The 16,751-nt window shown below is 52.1% G+C and overlaps 3 protein-coding genes across 9 annotated transcripts; 1 reads left to right on the forward strand and 2 right to left on the reverse strand.

Annotated features, from left to right (window-relative positions):
* Positions 1-126: 126 nt before the first annotated feature.
* map1sa (microtubule-associated protein 1Sa) lies at positions 127-6,874 on the reverse strand. Its single transcript, XM_086088873.1, has 7 exons — positions 6,696-6,874; positions 5,986-6,087; positions 5,635-5,717; positions 5,421-5,561; positions 2,503-5,140; positions 2,195-2,403; positions 127-2,117 (listed from the first exon to the last, which is right to left on the reverse strand). Exons 1-7 carry the CDS (start codon positions 6,847-6,849, stop codon positions 1,962-1,964), a joined length of 3,483 nt encoding a protein of 1,160 aa, XP_085944999.1. The 5' UTR covers positions 6,850-6,874; the 3' UTR covers positions 127-1,961.
* Positions 6,875-7,062: 188 nt separating this feature from the next.
* Positions 7,063-11,585, forward strand: trmt13 (tRNA methyltransferase 13). 2 transcript variants are annotated; one of them, XM_086088889.1, is made up of 11 exons: positions 7,065-7,420; positions 7,765-7,811; positions 8,252-8,318; positions 8,388-8,450; positions 8,521-8,590; positions 8,971-9,077; positions 9,153-9,326; positions 9,442-9,514; positions 9,592-9,663; positions 10,866-11,142; positions 11,226-11,585. In XM_086088889.1, exons 1-11 carry the CDS (start codon positions 7,283-7,285, stop codon positions 11,401-11,403), a joined length of 1,266 nt encoding a protein of 421 aa, XP_085945015.1. In that variant the 5' UTR covers positions 7,065-7,282; the 3' UTR covers positions 11,404-11,585. The 2 variants fall into 2 exon arrangements, with proteins under 2 accessions (XP_085945014.1, XP_085945015.1); XM_086088888.1 differs by having other exon boundaries at positions 7,063-7,420; positions 8,252-8,450.
* lrrc39 (leucine rich repeat containing 39) lies at positions 11,489-16,704 on the reverse strand. 6 transcript variants are annotated; one of them, XM_086088893.1, is made up of 8 exons: positions 16,610-16,692; positions 15,632-15,789; positions 14,715-14,826; positions 14,087-14,243; positions 13,855-13,991; positions 12,504-12,649; positions 12,281-12,433; positions 11,489-12,071 (listed from the first exon to the last, which is right to left on the reverse strand). In XM_086088893.1, exons 2-8 carry the CDS (start codon positions 15,742-15,744, stop codon positions 11,762-11,764), a joined length of 1,128 nt encoding a protein of 375 aa, XP_085945019.1. In that variant the 5' UTR covers positions 15,745-15,789; positions 16,610-16,692; the 3' UTR covers positions 11,489-11,761. The 6 variants fall into 6 exon arrangements, with proteins under 6 accessions (XP_085945019.1, XP_085945018.1, XP_085945017.1 ...); XM_086088892.1 differs by having other exon boundaries at positions 15,632-15,775; positions 16,610-16,691; XM_086088891.1 differs by having other exon boundaries at positions 15,632-16,704.
* Positions 16,705-16,751: the final 47 nt, after the last annotated feature.

Consider the following 16,751-nt stretch of genomic DNA (forward strand, 5'->3'; position numbering starts at 1 on the left):
CCAAGTAAGTCATTTTTTTTTCAGTTTAGTCAGCCTCGTCTTAGTTTAGTTGTCTTAGTTCCCGTCCAGTCCTCCATGTCACCATTAAGTTTCCCTTTGTCTCAGTCTGCCCCCCCAACGCACACCTTATCATGACAAAGCACACTTTATTTCTTTCAACAGGCAAATTTCATTAGTGTTTCAATCAAAGACAAAAATGTGAGTGTAAAATTCATTAAAAAGACAAATTGAAAGACAAAATTGGAAAGAATATTTTTGCAAAGGAAAACAACTTAAGGCTTTAACATGAAAGCTTAGCAGGACCACTCGTTGACTCAAACAAGTCTGTCCACATACCGCGTCACACACACACGTATGGATGGAGGACCAAAAATCTCCACTGCACGCGCGCACACACACAAAGTGAAAATAAAAAATATAATTCTAAAATTAAATATAAATACAAATATAAATAAAAGTAAATAAATACAAAAAAACGAGATTAAAAAAATGGAAATAAGAAGACCATAAATAACAAGGCTCTGCTGTCGAACGTCTTTATTTCATGCTGCATGAAATGCATCATGACGTGCTTTTCAAATGAGGGGGCGGGGCCTAAGCATGTCTTGGGTTGGACTTCGCCGTTGCAAACTGCCCTTTGATGGTCAAGCCAGCAAATCGGCGAACAAGGAAGTGTCGCCGGCAATGGACGCCAATCGTGTCCAGTGTCACAAGTTGCCACTTGAGTTGCTCCACAACTTGACACAAGTTCCTCTTAGCAACACGCTCTATTCTTTCACGCGTGTGTGAATTCGCTCTTGCTGTGGAACGGGCAGAGTCCGGCATAGGCTGACATGGCGACCAACCGACAGGCAAATAGTTCAACCCAAGACACACTTAGGACCGCCTCCTCATTTAAATCACATTTATATTTTTGTATTTATTTCCTTTTTTATTTTTTGAATCTTGTTTTTTATTTTTGTATGTATATACATTTTTTTAACTTTTATTTATATATACAGTATATTTAGTTTTTATTACCATTTTTACGTAATACATTTTTGTTGTTGACATTTTTGGTCCTCCATTCGTATGTCTGTATGAGTGCGTGTGGTGCAGCAGGGGGCGCCAAATATTCCACTGACTGACATTCGTACCCAAGTGGTTGAAATGCAGAATGAAGCCGTGGGAATAAATAAATAAATTAAAATGAGTTTTCTCAACAAAACAACAGTTGGACGGTTTCATCCTGGTCTTTCTTTCCCCCCCATTTGGGCTGACTGTGTTCTTACGTACGTACGGTCGCACATGTTGGAATAATCTAAATGATAACAACGAGCTTCAGCTGCACTGGACGGGAGCTTCATGCTAACGTCGTGATGAGTCGGTCCTCCTCACCAGCACTTGACCCTCAACGGTTTTAGGCTTGGACTACCATCGAGTCCAGGCTTGCCCAATCCTGGTCCTCAAGTGGCAGAGTCCTGCAGGTTATCGATGCTTTCGTCCTCCAACACACCTGATTCATATAAGATCATCAGCACGTTTTGCAGAAGCCTGATAATAGTCCCACTCTTTAGAATCAGGTGTGATGGAGGACAGAAACATCTCAAACCCGCACGACTCCGGCCCTCAAGGACCAGGACTGGGGAAGCCTGATCTAGTCCATATAAATCGATCACTTTTCACATCCACAGGCTCCAAACCCGGAAGCTAACATGACGGAATCGGTCGCATCCTCAACCTCCAACACACCCTCATCCTCCTCTCCGCCCCTACTTTGGGCCGCCTACCCGCGACCTCGCAAATTTGGAGGAGAACCCGCTTCCTCATCGGAAAAAGCCACTAACGATTTTGCCGACTGCTAGCATGAAGCTTCTAGTCCAGAGACGGACGAGAGTGACGACCCGGGCGAGCCAATAAGAAGGGCGGCAGCGGGTTTCAAATTTGTGCTCTGCTAAAATCAGGTGTGTGCCGGGCCGGCCTCAGAATTCGACCTTGCAAGCGGGGAAGGTTTCTTCCTGCATGGCGACGGTGCTGTTGCTCCCCAACACCGTGATTGACAGCTGCCTCTGCTGCTCGTGCGTGTCTTGGTACCACTCGTGCATCGCCGCGGAATCGAACGTCGGGATGAGCGTCGCCTGGGCAAACAGAGCAATCAGAAGGTCCGCGGGCCAACGCGGGCCAACGCGCGCCAGCGACCCGAGCGTCCACTGACCTGCGCGTCCGGCCAGCTGCTCTTCCCGTCCAGCAGCGCGTCCAGGATGCTCCTCATGGCTGCCGCTTTCACGCGCTCCTCACCGCTCAACACGTAATAGGAAGCGCGAAGGCGTCGGAACAAGTCCGAGTCGATGGTGGACGAGGCGGACCCGGACGGCAGGTAGGCCAGGTCCACGTGGACGGCAGAAGCCTCGCAAGTTTTGGATACTGAGCAAAGACACGCGGCAATGAATCGTACGGCGCGTTCAGCGCAGACGCAAAACGGGAACAAAGATCAGATGGCGCCGACGGATGGCGCTCGCCTACCTGACATCGGAGCTTTGGCACTTCCGCTCCGCGACGCACCCAGCGAAATCCGGGTGTGTACTTTGGTGTCCAGGGCGGGGGCTGATTTGGGTGCCGCGGCGCTGCCGGCCTTGGACTTTACGTTCTGGACAGTTAGGCCGGCAGAAGTCCCCCTTTGCAAGGTTCCTGTTGTTTTTTTGGTCTTGCTGACAGAAGTTTTGGGGATTTTGGTCGAGACGTCAACGTCTGCCATGCAAGCTTCCGGTTGGGGAGGTAATGGAGGCAAGTCCTTGACCGGGACCGATGGCGGGTCGGGTAACGAATGCTGAAGCGGAATGAGGGAGAAGGCCACGCCGGAACGTCCCGGGCGGCCGCTGGACTCGCGTTCAGAGTCCATCGGCAAGGAAGGAAACTCCTCGGTGGCGGGCGTGACATCGGAGTCCGAGGTCACGAGGAGGGAGTCGCTGACCGACGTGGACAGGGTTTCGCGGCTCGCGCGGCCGCCCCGGTCCTCGGAGGACGGCTCGGAGACGGCAAGCCGCTGCTGCTCGGCTGCTTCGATCTTTCGGTGCTGGAACTCGCAAGGCGACACCAAGCACACATCGACATCATGGCCGACATCGTGAGGACGGTCGGACGTGCCGTCAACGCCTTCCTTCCGTCCAGGACTGCGGCGTCCATCGGCCGGCGGGGCAAAATCCCGCTGCGGGCTGTCAGTCAAATGTCCGCCGGAGCGTAATTCTGTGGCTGACACCATCGTTAGAGGCGGGACTTGCTCCGAAAGGGAATCCCCGACTTCATTGCGGCCAAGTAAGCGGACCTCGGCGGAAAGAGAAGCCGAAGTGCGGAAGGAGGACGGAACGTCTCTCATAATGCGAGTGGACTGCGTCTCTTCCGCAGCGGGGGTCCCGCGAGGGCCGTCCTGGTCGCAGCTGTTGAAGTCGCGACTGGCAAGTCCTTCGGCGTGAAGGTCTTCTGAGAAGGCGCAACCTTTGGAGTCCATACGAGCCAAGGTCTGCGGACTTGCTTCAGTCGCGTCCGGCTTCTTCCTGGCGCTGTCAAAATGTGGACCTTCAGAGGACTTTTTGGTGCCGTTCCTGTTGCCGTCTTCAGCTGTAAAATCCTGACTCCGCCCCTCTGCGTTAGCTTTTGTCACTTTGTGCAACGTGGCCGCATTTAAACTCCTGACGGGAGATGTTTTCACTTCGGAGCTCGAAGCCCCGCCCACTTTCTTCACATCTTTCCCAACCGATGCCACCATTTTCTTGTCTTCCCGCTTACTGCCTTTTTTGGCGTCAGCTTTGTCTTCTCTCTTTGTTTTCGTGCCGTCTTTCCTCGGACTTTCTTTCTCTTCTTTCTTCCCACCAGCGGCAGTCAACCTTTCGTCTTTCTTTTTCACATCCTTCTTGGAAGCGAGCCTCTCCGAAGGCTTGACCGTCTTGAACTTGGACTCTTGCTCTTTGTCTTTGGACGCCGCCTCGGGCGCCGCCTTTGGCTTGGGTTTCAGCTCCTGTTTTTTCACAATCACTCGCCCACTTTTGTCTTTGTGGAAGGCACAGCTGACCCGCAGGTCTCTGGACTTGAGGCTTTCTCGACTCTCGGCACGCTTTGGCAACTTGTCCATTTTGGACGTTTCCGGGTCTTTCGAACTGACCACGGGAACACTGAGAAAATCCAAATGTTTGAGTCTTTCAAGTCCATCCAGGATTTTAGCCTGCGGTGTGCATCCCGGGAAAAGGACTCTGACGATCTTCTCCCGCGTGCTGGAAGGATGCCAGACCAGCAAAGCACAAATGGAAGCGAGGCACGCTAATGGCAGGTCTGCGCTCTCCGAGGCGCCATTTTGGGGCCGAGTCTGCAACAACTCTTCCAATTCTTTACTGCCACTCACTGGATTCAAAGCGTACAACTCCAGACGGCCGACTCCCATCTTGTGGAACAAGACCAGCGGCTCGACGGAGGGCCCGTTGGAGCGACACAGAGGCCGCGCTTTGATGGAGAGCTTTTCTAAGTGCTCCGAGACCAGCGCACCCTGGTCGGCGCTGCGGAGCTCGCCCGGATCTCCCCGGGCGGCCTTCGGTCTTTCCGGAACATTGAGAAAAAACACTCCAATCTCAGGGGAGATGAGCTTTTTCAGCCGGTCCTCTTCGGTCTGACCTTCAGCGAAGTCCCGGTCCCGCTCGGCTACTTTTCTCAGCAGCAGACTGTTCAGCCCGGGAAGATTGTCCACGCCGACATGCGTTACGAGGACAGAGTCAATTCTGTCCAGGTGTCGGACTAGTTTCCAGAAGCAGGCGCGGGGGTCCGAGCCTCCATTTACGAGGATATTGAAGCCGTTCACAGCAAAGAAGGCGCAGTCGCCCCGACCGGCGGGGAAGATGTAGCAGCAGGGCCGAGAGAGCTTCAGAAATCCCACGCTATTCGGGGGCTCCAGGAGTTCAAAGGGCGACTCGGGTTCCAAAGACTCAGAGAGGTACTCGGTGAACTCTTGCAGACCCTCCATCTGTGGGAGCAGCGGGGGAGGGTTGACCTGGATTTTGAGGAAGTCTTGCAGGTTGTGGTCCTTCAACAAGGGGTTCCTCCAAAGGCCCAAGTTGGGACAGCTGAGGGTAAGACTCGCCTTCGCCGTTGGGTCCGCAGAGCTCCACAAGAGACCGACCTAGAAACAAGACGACGACAACAACAACAAAAAGAGCGTTTGTCTCACATGTGACCTTCACTTTCTTCCCTGCTGCGGACGAGACCGAGAGGAAGTCGTTGGAAAAGAACAAGCGGGCTATGCATGGCAGAGACAAGAATGTGAGACTAAAGGCGGCACGGCTAATGTGGCTAATGTGGCTAATGTGGCGGCGGCGGCGGCAGCTGGACTGAGCAGCTGACAGGAATCCACAAATGAGCACGAAGGCCTCACGAGAGCGCAACGCTACAAGCGGGCCAACCTCTTCGTCAGCGCAGATCTGGATCAAGTCGTCGAGGGAGAAGAGGCCTTTCTGCAGGACCATGTCTCCGCTCTCCTCCACACACTGGCCGGCCAAAACCAACAGTTTGTGTCGAGAAGGCTCACACAGCAGCCGCCGCACCTGCGCCAACAAACGGGAAACGCAAAGTTACTCTGACACATTCAGCACGAAAACAAACATTTTGTGGCCTCACCTTCGAACAGACCAGATCGTGAGCCGGATTCAACACCACTTGCGCGTCCAGAATGTCTCCACGGTGCTGCAACGTCCGCTGACCTGCGACCAGAAAAAAAACACACCTTGAGAATCCATTAGCTGACCGCTAACACGCTAACAGTACCGCCATGTGATGAAAAGTCATCATCTTCGTTGAGGGAAACATGAAAACCGATAAAACACAAATGCATCATCGTGACTTTTTGGGGACATGTGACTTAAAGTGATTCAGCTCCGTATGAACAAGTTTTACATGTGACAAAAAGGGCATGGGCGGAGCCTCACACTCCAGTCACTATTCTGATCCTATCACGTTTGAGCTTCTCACCGGGAATCGCTTCGGACAGGAAGGCCGAGTGTCGGGACACGAAGAGTTTCAGCTGCTGGTCCAGAACGTCCAGCTGCATTGGGACATGCCAGCAGCGCACGCCTGGAGCACACACGCACACACACACGCACGCACACACGCACGCACACAGGAAGAGGAACAATGACTCACTCATTCTATGTTGGGAAGTGAACCCAAAGCATGTGATATTATTCCCATGGTGCATTGTAACAACCAGTCTTGACTTTATTGGATTTTGATTGGCTGATAGAAAAATAACATGTTATAAATGTGTCATATGGATGTCCTAGTGTTCAAGTGACCAAATGCGCCTCACATCATATTTGGTAGGATCACGTGACCGTGGCACAGCACCGGAAGTTCTGCTCGTCCGTGTGACGTCGCTACTAAAGCGAAGCTCACTTCACCGAAAAAAAAAGAAAGAAAGATAACTCGTGCTTTTACCAGCACACAAATGTAAAATATCTGTACAATTAAGTGTAGCCCACGTTTATTTCAGTCTGTGTTGGTCAGGAAGAGGAAACTAAACGCCATCATGTTGCCTTAAAAAGTGTCTTGATGGCTCAAACATTGGCGAAAAGGTCAACTCTTTTCCCTGGACTTTGTATGCTTCTCGCCATCGGTTTTATTGTGAAAGGCTGCGGCGACTTCCCGCTCTGGTGTGGCGGCAAAACTTTGCAAAAACTTACCCGACTCGATCTGCAGCAACAGCCGCTCCAGCTGGCCCCCACCCCGCAGCGCCCCGACCACCACCAGCATGGAGTAATCCGCTGCCGTGGAGGTCGCGTCAGGATCACAGTTGCCGCTGCGGCCGCCGCCGCCGCCCCGTTCCGCCGCCATCATGGCATCATGGCTGGTCAAGTGGGGACGTCACCAAGTTAGCGCTCAGGATACGCCCCTCCCTTTACGTCAAGGGCGGGGAGTTGGCGACCCACTCGGAAAGTGACCAATCAGTGAAAACAATTGAGAAACCGCGACAAAAGATGACCAATGAGAAGAAAGTGGTGAGTTCAGGCTTTCATGGAAACTGCAGACACAGTTGCAAAGTCTCTCTCTCTCTCTTTCTCTCTCTCTCTATATATATATATATATATGTATCACTATCAAATGTTTACTGTCACAAAAGCATTCGCGTTTATTGACCGCGAAAACAAAAGTGGCGCATGGCCAATATATAAGTCATCGTCGACTACTTCCTTCCGTGCGAGAAGTGGTAGCAACCCCCCCCCCCCCCTTCCTCTGGAGCACGTGAACGCAGCACGACGACTCGGCCAACATGGCGGCGCCCTCCACAAGCGTCCGAGATGGCAAATGTGCTTTCTTCGTGGACAAAAAGAAACGTTTTTGTAAAATGGTCGTCGCCAAAGGACACACGTTTTGTGGGGAACACGCCAACGTGGACACGAACGTCTTCGTGAGTTGTGCGCACTTTCAATTTGCCCCAAACATTCACAACGCAGTCGGCGAGGATAAACTTCCGCGTCCAGCTCACTTACGTTAATGACGATTAACAGCACACAAACTGCCTGGATGGATTTGAATACATCAACAAGACATGAATGCAAATGTCTGAAATATTTTCGACAATAGATTCATGTGATACCTTTATTTAACCAGATAAGACCCCATTGAGATCAAGATCTCTTGGACAACAAAAGATGCCATTGCATTGTCATCTTAATTACAACCAAACAAAATACAATGTCCATATTTATTGCCATTTTCCATGATGACAACATGATGCGTTCCCTGTTTCAGGAAGGAGGCGGCAGCAGGAGGATCGTTTGCCCCCTCGACCCCAAACAGTGAGCCTCACCAACTCCGTCTAATTTCGTGGAGTCCAAAAGGCTTGTACGCCGCTTTGCATTGTGGTTGTAGCAGACATGTTGAAGGCGAGCGGCAACGTAAGGAAAAGCTGTGCGATGGCTGTAAAGAAAGAAAAAAAAGTGAAAATGCAAGAAAGCAATGGAGGTTTGCGAGGAAAAGCTCAACCACGAGGCAGAAAGACCAATAATACCTGGCAAAAATACAAAATTCCAAATAAAGCAAGCAAGAAAGACCCGGACCGACTTGCCGTGTCCACTTGGGCGACATAAGCCATCATCATATTTCAGTGATTCCATACTGGTGCTGTTTATAACGTTGTCATCATCTTTGTGTGTGTGTTTGTGGCATGACTAACAGCGAAAGGATTCCCAACCTGACTTTTGAAGTTACCCTTTTATTTTTGTTCATGTGTCGTCAGCACGGTCAGCGAAGACAAACTGGACAAGCACTTGAAGAAATGCAACTCTCGCGACAAAGCCAAAGCGGTGAGTGACTGGTCCGATTTTCTCGCCAACGTCACGTGCAGACACGCTCGCTTTGCGTCCCGTCCTCAGGCGTATTTTGTGGAAAACATCAACGCCGGCCCCGCTGACGAAAGGCAGCACTCGCTCCAACAGGTGACGCCCACTTTGACTTGGTCCTCCGCTGCGGCTATCACGTTGCCATGGTAACACGCTGTCTCAACAGGTGACTTTGTGCGAGCGAAGCGCCGCTCAGTTACGACACCTGCTGGACAAACTCGACACTGCGTCAAAAGGTGACGGCTCAACTTCATCATGCCTGCCTGATTTCCATTTTACTCTCAAATGCTGTCAATAACACCCATTAAAAAAAATAGATATAAAAATAAAATCACAAAAATTATGTTATACACGGAGCTTAATAAGAAAGGATTAAACATTGTTTAGACATTTACCAGCTGTAAAAAAAAACGTAATGACAACGTGACTCAATATGCTTCACGTTCTTAAAAGTTCAACATTTGAGCAAGATTTGAAAGCAAAGTGGAGGAATCCAAAACCGCTTTGGAAAAGGAAGACAAACACGTGGATTTGTTGCGATGTGAAAAGCGGCAAACAAACAACCCGGATGCGTGTCATTGTCACGTCTGTCTGCCGCCGCTTGTGTTGTCCGAAGGTCTGCCGTGCGCGCCGGAGGAGCGCGTCCTGTCGCACGCCGTTTTCCAGGAAGAAGCCAGCAACCCGAAGAACGGCCATTCGGCCCACAAACACCTGAAGCAGCAGGTGAGCCGCCCGCCAACCCGCCCGAGACGCGGCGCAAAGCTGTCTAAGCGCCGCCGGACGCCGTTTTCCTCGCAGTCTTCCATCTTGGGCCACCTGGAGGCGCTGGGGCTGCTGCAACGCGGCCGCTGCTTCGTGGAGTTCGGGGCGGGTCGAGGGAAACTGTCGCACTGGATCCATCGGGCCCTGGAAGGCGACGGGCGAGAGCGCCTGCAGATGCTGCTGGTGGAGCGGAGCAGCACCCGATTCAAGGCCAGGACGCAAACTCGGCCCGGCGCTTTGGAAGAGGGCGAAAGTGGCGGCCGCGGGAACGCCGGCTTCCCGCCCTACGACTTTGAAAGTGAAGGCCTTTCTCTGGTGTGTTCAGGTGGACGGCAAACATCGGGACGCCGGCGTGGACTTTGCCAGGCTGAAGATTGACATTCAGCACCTGGACTTGAGTGAGACGCCGTCACGTGAGCGAGTGGCGCCGGCGCGAGTGACTCGGCTCACGTGACGGCGCTTTCCGCCTTTGCAGGTCAAGTCCCGCTGCTGGAACGCCGGCTGCCGCTCGTGGGAGTCGGGAAACATTTATGTGGCGCGGCCACAGGTGAGACTTCCTCCCGCGTACGTATCAGTGATGGTTTCACGTCTTGATGCAAAATGGCTTTCGTGTCGTCATTGCTTTTGCGCGGGGGGGGGGGGGGGGGCAAGCTTTTTTTGTTTGTGTGTGGGGGGGGGGGGGAGTCGGGAGCAAATGATTTCATATTGTTGTTGAGGTACGAGCGAGCCGCCGCTTTCTCTGCTTTGAATCCAGGTCCGAGCGCTGTGCGGTATGAGTGACCCGAACCCCTCTCCAAAAAAGCCAACACAAAAACAAAGACAACTGCAACTTGTCTGTTGACAACAAGCCAACTGCACGAGCTAAAGAATTGCCCCCGCTAGCACAAGGCTAACCTGAACTGAAAATCCCTTTAACATGCTAACGGTTAGCATAGCCGCAGTTTTGCGAGCCTTTAAGCAACATTTCAACACACAATCCAGCGGAGAAGCGGGTATACGCTCAATTTTCACGTTTTAGAATATTTTGGGGGTTGTATTTTTTAAAGCAGTCCAGAAAAACCTCGTCTTTTATAAATGGCGAAGGCAAGAATGAAAAACCCGTCATTTGTACAAAACTTGTTTGGTAACACAAGCAGCCTGAAATAATATAAAGTGTATTTATCATGAGGCAAGTATATGTTATCGATCAGATGACAATATTTGGTGATCAATGAACAAAATGAGTGAAAAGCAGTCTGCTTCGACTTCAGTATTGCTTTGTGCCGTCTTAACTCATTTTTCTTTTACCGGTATATATTCAATACTGACTGAAAAAGAAGTGGGTATATACCCGCGTATACCCTGGACTACACCACTGACGCAGACAGATCGTATTATTTAAAAAAAATCACAGCAGCTTACGTAAGACAGGGACTTGCGGTCTCGTCTTTGCTGGACTCCAATTCATTTGGAAAGAGAAATGTACTCTTCCTGTTTGTCCAACATGAAATGCCGATGCCACCTCCTGGCGCAAAAGTGATCATCTTTGTATTCGCACAGTTGGCCACGACAGTGTGTAGAATTTGGTGCCATCTCGTGGTGAACCGCTCATTTCATTTAGAAAACGTTCTGTTGATTTCAATAACACATCACATCAAGGTACCAAAAAAAAAAAGGTATGCGATAGGATCTTGTGATGGAATGTGGAAAGGTGTCTCCTAAAAGTGTCTCGTGATTTGATGGCGCGCCTCGTGGAACGTCTCTCTTCAGATTTGGCTCTCCGCTGCCTCTTCCAAACGCGCGGGGAGGGAGCGGGCGGGGCCAGCCATCCCGGCGGTGTGGCGGGCCTGGCGCTGGCGCTGTGCTGTCACCATCGCTGCGAGTGGCGTCACTACGTGGGTCAGCGCTTCTTCTGCGATCTGGGTCTGGGGCCCGCCCACTTCTCGGCCTTCTGCCGCATGTCCAGCTGGGCCACGTGCGGCCGGAGAGCGGACGCAGCGCAACGCCGCGAGGAGACGGACCCGGCGGACCCGACGGACCCGGAGGGGTAACGCTTCCTCGCCCGCAACGTCTGCCGTTGGTGACCACGAGAGCGGCTAACGTTTGCTCCCTCGCGTCACCCGCGGGCAGGCTTCTGTCGCCGGCCGAGCGCGAGCGGATCGGACGGCGCTGCAAACTGCTGCTGGACGCCGGCAGGTTGGACTTCCTGCGGCGCCGAGGATTCTGCGCACGTCTGACGCGTTACGTCGGCGCTCAGGTGACCCTGGAGAACGTCCTGTTGACGGCCACGCCGCGCTCGTCCTCGTGATTCGCCAGGCCGTCCGTCGGCGAGGGCCCGGGTTGCTTGGATTTGAAGGTCCAAAATGAGCGTTTTGGAAATATTTGGGCAAAAATGAAAACAAACTTTTTTCCATTTTATTTTGAAACACAATTTCACATATTTGCTACATTAACAATGTTAACTTTCAACGAATAAATTAATGTTCGTAATTCCGTTTGAATTCTTCTTAGGAAGTCACAATGGCTCTTTTTAAAACGGACCCGTTGGCTACTCATGTTGTCCTTGGGGCTAGCGAGTACTCAGGGGTACCTTTTTTCCACCATTTTTATTATTATTTTAAAGACAACATGAAGAGAAGAGCTTATCAGCGATGCCGGCCGGCGAGTTAGCGGTAATTGAAAGCTTTGACTTTTGCAAAGCGGGCTTGATTGTCAACGCGGTCTCCGGCGCTTGCCTTCCCGCCCGCCGCTTCATGCGCGCTCACGTGTGTGGCGCGAGCGGACGAGAGCGCGTGCACGTTGAGCGCGGCGTGCGCTTTGTTGCGGGCCTCCCGGATGTACGTCAGCATGAACTCTCGTCCGAACATCTCGCGCTCGTCCTCGTCCTCGTCCTCGTCCTCGTCCTCGTCCTCGTCCTCGTCCGCCGCGGCCGTCTCCGGCGTCAGCGGCAACGGGTTGTCCCGGAAGTTGACAAACCTGCAGACCATGAATAAAGTTGAAGGGAAAAGTTCACGCTGAGATGTAAACACTTTTTCTCGAGTCATCTGACTGCATCGGGTCTTTTTATTTTTTCGGGTAACTTCACTGACCAAAAAAGACATTTTGTCCAAAATTCATGATCCAACAAATGGATCCTTGATGGAAATGTTTTTGTTTTTGAATGTGCAAAGCAAAGGCGTTTGTACCTGAGGTTGCGCATGTCCTCCATGACGGGGGGGATGTCGCTGAGCCGGTTGCCGCTGAGGACGAGCGTGTCCAGGCGGGACATCCTGCCCACGTTGTCCGGAACTTTCTCCAGACGGTTCCTCTGCAGCCACAGCGCGCGCAGCTTGTCCATCCTGAAAGCGGACCAGCCGTTCCGTACGGGAGTCGGCGGCGGCGGCGGCGGCCGGAGGGAGCGCCACCTACCTGTGGATGTCTTCGGGTAGCGAGCGCAGGCGGTTGCCCGCCATGTCCAGCCACTCCAGCGCCGGCATGCGCAGCAGGCAAGGCGGCAGGGCCTCAAAGGCGTTCATGGACAAGTCCAGACGATCCAGACGCCGCAGCTGGCTCAGCTGGACGACGGGGCGCAGTGGCAAGAGCGCAGGTGAGCGCAGGTGAGCGCAGGTGAGCGCACATGTGCGCACATGCGCGCGCCTTCATCGTACGCCACCCCCGTTTCCAACGCACATGACAGACAGCAGATCACCGGAGGCGGGATTCCAACCGGGCCAGTCGCTTCATCGAGCCAGCCCGCATGCCGCCGTTGACCTGCTGCTCGCTCAGGGGTGGGCAAATTCGGTCCTCGAGTCCTGCAGCTTTTTGGGGATGTTTCCCTTCTCCAACACAGCTGATTGATATGACCAGCTCATCAGCAAGGTCCGCTGCCCATCCTTGTGTTGGAAGAGGGAGACCTCCAAAACCCGCAGGACTCGGGCCCCCGAGGACCGACTTTGCCCACCCCTTAAGCGAGCAGCAGGGTGACGGCGGCAGGCAACAACAATCAAAACAGGTGCGTCTTTGAAGTTAATTGCCTTCAATTAGTGCACGTGCAGGAGGAGCCCGAGGGAGTCGTTGAGCGGAAAGAGATGAAAAAAGTGTTCGTTTTAAAAATAGCTCTTGCTAAGAACAATTTCAACAGAGGAAGAATAAGAATATAATGTGGCCATTTTTCTATATTTTAGTTTAAAAACGAAATAGAATGAGGACATTTTATTTCCCCCAAGATTTAAAATCAGCACATTTTAGAGCTGTAATTTTACTACGTTGCCATTTTTGCTCATATCGGCTCATGCCAATCGCGAAATGTTCCCGGTTTGTCTGCGAACGCGTCTCCTTGCTCTGCAGCGCGCCCGCATTTAGACCAGAAACGTCGCTTGCTGGGAAGCCAGAAAAAACGACAACACGTTTGCCGTCCAGCGTCATAAACGCGTCATTTGGTCAGACGTGATCGTCATTTTATGCAAGTCGATGAATGACGGGGAAGGCAACGCCTTGAAGATCGTGCTGTGCATGAATCGGCGACACGTCTGGTATGGCGAGCTTGTCGGCAATGGACTCGATGCCGCGGCGGAGGCGGGACTTCCGGCTTTTCACCCAACAACTTAGTTTGCGTTTCCGGTTTGCGACGCGTCCAAGCGCTTTGGAACAAATTCATCCCCCGCGATAAACGGGACTCGTACCAACGTACTTTGACCTTTGCTCCCTTTGGGATGCCGAAGCAGAAGCGTCCCGCGAGCGGTCGCAGCAAAAAAACGCCCTCCGAAAGGACTCCTTTTACCTGGTCCGGAAGCCGGTCCAGGTCTCGGTTGACGGCCAGTTCCAGACGCTCCAGACTCTCGCAGTCTCCGAGCTCCTCCGGGACAAAGCGGACTCTGTTGTAGCTCAGCAAAAGTTCTCGGAGTCGCGTCAGGCCGCCTGCCGACAATCGAGTCGCTGGTTGAGGTTCGGGCCGGACGGATCGGCCGCTGACGGATCGCCCGCTGATGGATCGCCCGCTGACGGCCACCCACCGATTTCCTTGGGGATCTCCGTCAGCCCGTTCCGCGACAAGTCCAGGACCAGGAGATGGCGGAAGCAGGAGATGAAGCTGGGAATCTTCTGCAGTCCGGTCCGGTGGATGTGCCACTCCTGGACCTGAGCCAACTGGACCAGGCAGCCCGGCAGCGTCTGGACAGCCGCGACGCAAAGGCAAGGTCAAAGGTTAGTCGCCATCTTGTTTATTTGCAAAGCAGCCGGTCGGCGCTGCCCGGCACTTTTATGCCATCTCAACCTGGTCTTGCGAAAACCCGACACCAGTCCAGATGGAAATTCTCATTGGTCGGGTTTCGCGGCAGACGCAAAATCTGGCAAGACCGCAAACTGCTGCTTTTTAGGCCGACAAGATGCAACAACAGAACAACAAGGCCGTGGATGAGGAATGTCTTGCGTCTCCTCATTTGACGCTTGTCAATGACGACGTTCCCTTTCGCAAGATGTCCGACATCCCGGACTTTCTCCAAAAAGCAAGCGGCACTAAGTGACACAAAATACTCAAGTACACGTACAGAACCTGAAAAGCGAACCCTGCTTGAGTACAGTACCAAAGTATTTGTACTTGATTACTTGACGTCCCGCTGATGTGCGGGCGACCGGGCTCACCTTCCACTCCTCGTGCTCCAGGCACAGAAGCAGTCGGCCATCTTGCGTCTTGAGTTTGTCTCGAAGGCGAGCCAGCGTGTGGCGCTCTTCCCAAACGCCCGCCGCGCCCAACCTGCAGCGCGCAACGCACGGAACGCGCGGAACACGCGGAACGCTCGTCACCATTCAAGCCAAAAATGGCACACGCCGCTGAGCTTGCAATTTTGAAATTGTTGAGAATTTGCAGTACAAGTTCAGGGTTTGATCCTAAACTCCGACTGCAGGTGCAAGTCCCAAATGGCAGCTTGGGTTATTTTTCATTTGAGATGGTTTTGTTTTTTAAATTTAGTTTGTTTTCATTTGTTTTGTTTTATGAATGCTTAGTTTAGTTGTCGTTTTATTTTTTGAAGTGTATTACTTGTGCGCAGTATTTAAAAAAACGTCATGTGAAGGTGCTTTTCTATTGGCTGCTGCTGGATGACGTCACTTTTGTGTGACACGCTCACAAATGTCCTCATTCCGGTTCAAATCAAAATAAATCATCCCCAAAGGCTCGTGCATGAAGTGGATTACCAAAGACTAAAACAAAGGACACTTTTGCCATCATTGTAGTTACTTTTAGTGAGTTTTGTAAACATCAAATGTAGTTTTAGTTAGTTTTCGGGTTTTTTTTAAGCATTTTCGTTTTTATTTTATTTCGTTAACGAAATTGTTTTTTGAATTTGATTTTTTTCCGTTATTTTTAGTTAACTAAAACAACCTTGCAGGGAGCTGGAGCTTATTCTACCCAGGACTGGTCGCAGCGCCCATGTCGAGACTGACGACCATTCCCTTCTGTCACTGAATGTGGGAGCGAACACGCGTTGCCAAAGTGGCAAAGTCAGGTGGCTCGAGATGAGCTTAATTTCGTGTCCAAGCCAGCTGAGGCGGAGTCTCACCTGCTGCACACGGTCCTCCTCTGCTTCTCTCGGTTGTCCTGGATTTTCTGGATCTTGCTCTCCCACAAGGTTTTCATGGAGCTGACCGAGCCGCATGCCAAAATGGCCGCCATATAATGTCACTGCATGACACCTGCTGGGTTCCTGCCGGCAGCCATCTTGTGCCATCACAAAATTGCAGTGGCAGGAGTGTGTAGGTACTACTTGGCTTAAGCTTAGCGTAGCAGCATGTGGTGGCACGTGGTTTGTTGTGGTTATCTTCAGGGTTGGAGAATCCAGAGCCATCCATTTACTACCGCTTATTCGGGGTCGGGTCGCGGGGGCAGCAGCTCTAGCAAGGAAGCCCAGACTTCCCTCTTCCCAGCCACTTCAACCAGCTCCTCCGGCGGGATCCCAAGGCGTTCCCAGGCCAGCCGAGAGACAGCCGTCTCTCAAGCGTGTCCCGGGTCGTCCCCGGGGCCTCCCGCCGGTGGGACATGCCCGGAACACCTCTCCGGGGAGGCGTCCGAACCAGATGCCCGAGTCACCTCAACTGGCTCCTCTCCACGCGGAGGAGCAGCGGCTCGACCCCGTGTCCCTCCCGGATGACCGAGCTTCTCACCCTAACTCTACGGGAGAGCCCGGACACCCTACAGAGGAAACTCATCTCGGCCGCTTGTATCCAAGAATCCAGATCCAGAAAGTTAAAACTCTGCCGTACATTGACGTCTCAACTGGCAGGTAAACGAGCGAGTCGACACCTGTTGATTTGAAGCACCTGTGGCTAAAGCCAAACTCTTTTGGTTTTGGATTCCCCAACCCTGGTTAGCTTAGTTTAGCTTAGCAGCATGTGGTGGTCTACATTGTAATGCAGTAGTTAGCTTTAGCTTAGCACAGCAGCGTGTCGTGATGCTATTAGCTAATGTCATCGTTGTGATGAGTGCGTGCTTTTTGCGGAAGGCATTTGTCGTTAATTTGTTGTTTTGAAATGTTGCTCACCTCGTTTGCGCTCTTCAGCAGGACGCTAAGCTAAGCTAAATTTAGCTCCTGGCGAGGTCACTTGACCTCATAAAAAAAAAAAATGTAAAAGCTTGCAGTAGTTGCAGTATTCCAGCAGATGGCGCACAAGTCAACATGAAGA

The sequence above is a fragment of the Leptonotus elevatus genome, chromosome 11 (assembly GCF_054856555.1).
Source record: "Leptonotus elevatus isolate MCC_2025b chromosome 11, RoL_Lele_1.0, whole genome shotgun sequence".
Taxonomy (NCBI): domain Eukaryota; kingdom Metazoa; phylum Chordata; class Actinopteri; order Syngnathiformes; family Syngnathidae; genus Leptonotus; species Leptonotus elevatus.

Excerpts from the sequence above, each read along its gene's own strand:
- map1sa (XM_086088873.1), bottom strand. The coding sequence starts at position 6,849 with ATGATGGCGGCGGAACGGGGCGGCGGCGGCGGCCGCAGCGGCAACTGT. Across the intron at positions 6,088-6,695 it reads GTTGCTGCAGATCGAGTCGG|GCGTGCGCTGCTGGCATGTC; the intron begins GTAAGTTTTTGC and ends TGTGTGCTCCAG. Across the intron at positions 5,141-5,420 it reads AGATCTGCGCTGACGAAGAG|GTCGGTCTCTTGTGGAGCTC; the intron begins GTTGGCCCGCTT and ends TCTTGTTTCTAG.
- trmt13 (XM_086088888.1), top strand. The coding sequence starts at position 7,283 with ATGGCGGCGCCCTCCACAAGCGTCCGAGATGGCAAATGTGCTTTCTTC. Across the intron at positions 9,078-9,152 it reads ACAAACACCTGAAGCAGCAG|TCTTCCATCTTGGGCCACCT; the intron begins GTGAGCCGCCCG and ends TTTTCCTCGCAG. Across the intron at positions 9,664-10,865 it reads TTTATGTGGCGCGGCCACAG|ATTTGGCTCTCCGCTGCCTC; the intron begins GTGAGACTTCCT and ends GTCTCTCTTCAG.
- lrrc39 (XM_086088890.1), bottom strand. The coding sequence starts at position 15,916 with ATGGCTCTGGATTCTCCAACCCTGAAGATAACCACAACAAACCACGTG. Across the intron at positions 14,244-15,631 it reads AGGAGGACCGTGTGCAGCAG|ACGCTGCCGGGCTGCCTGGT; the intron begins GTGAGACTCCGC and ends GCGGCTGTCCAG. Across the intron at positions 13,992-14,086 it reads GGAGATCCCCAAGGAAATCG|GCGGCCTGACGCGACTCCGA; the intron begins GTGGGTGGCCGT and ends GATTGTCGGCAG.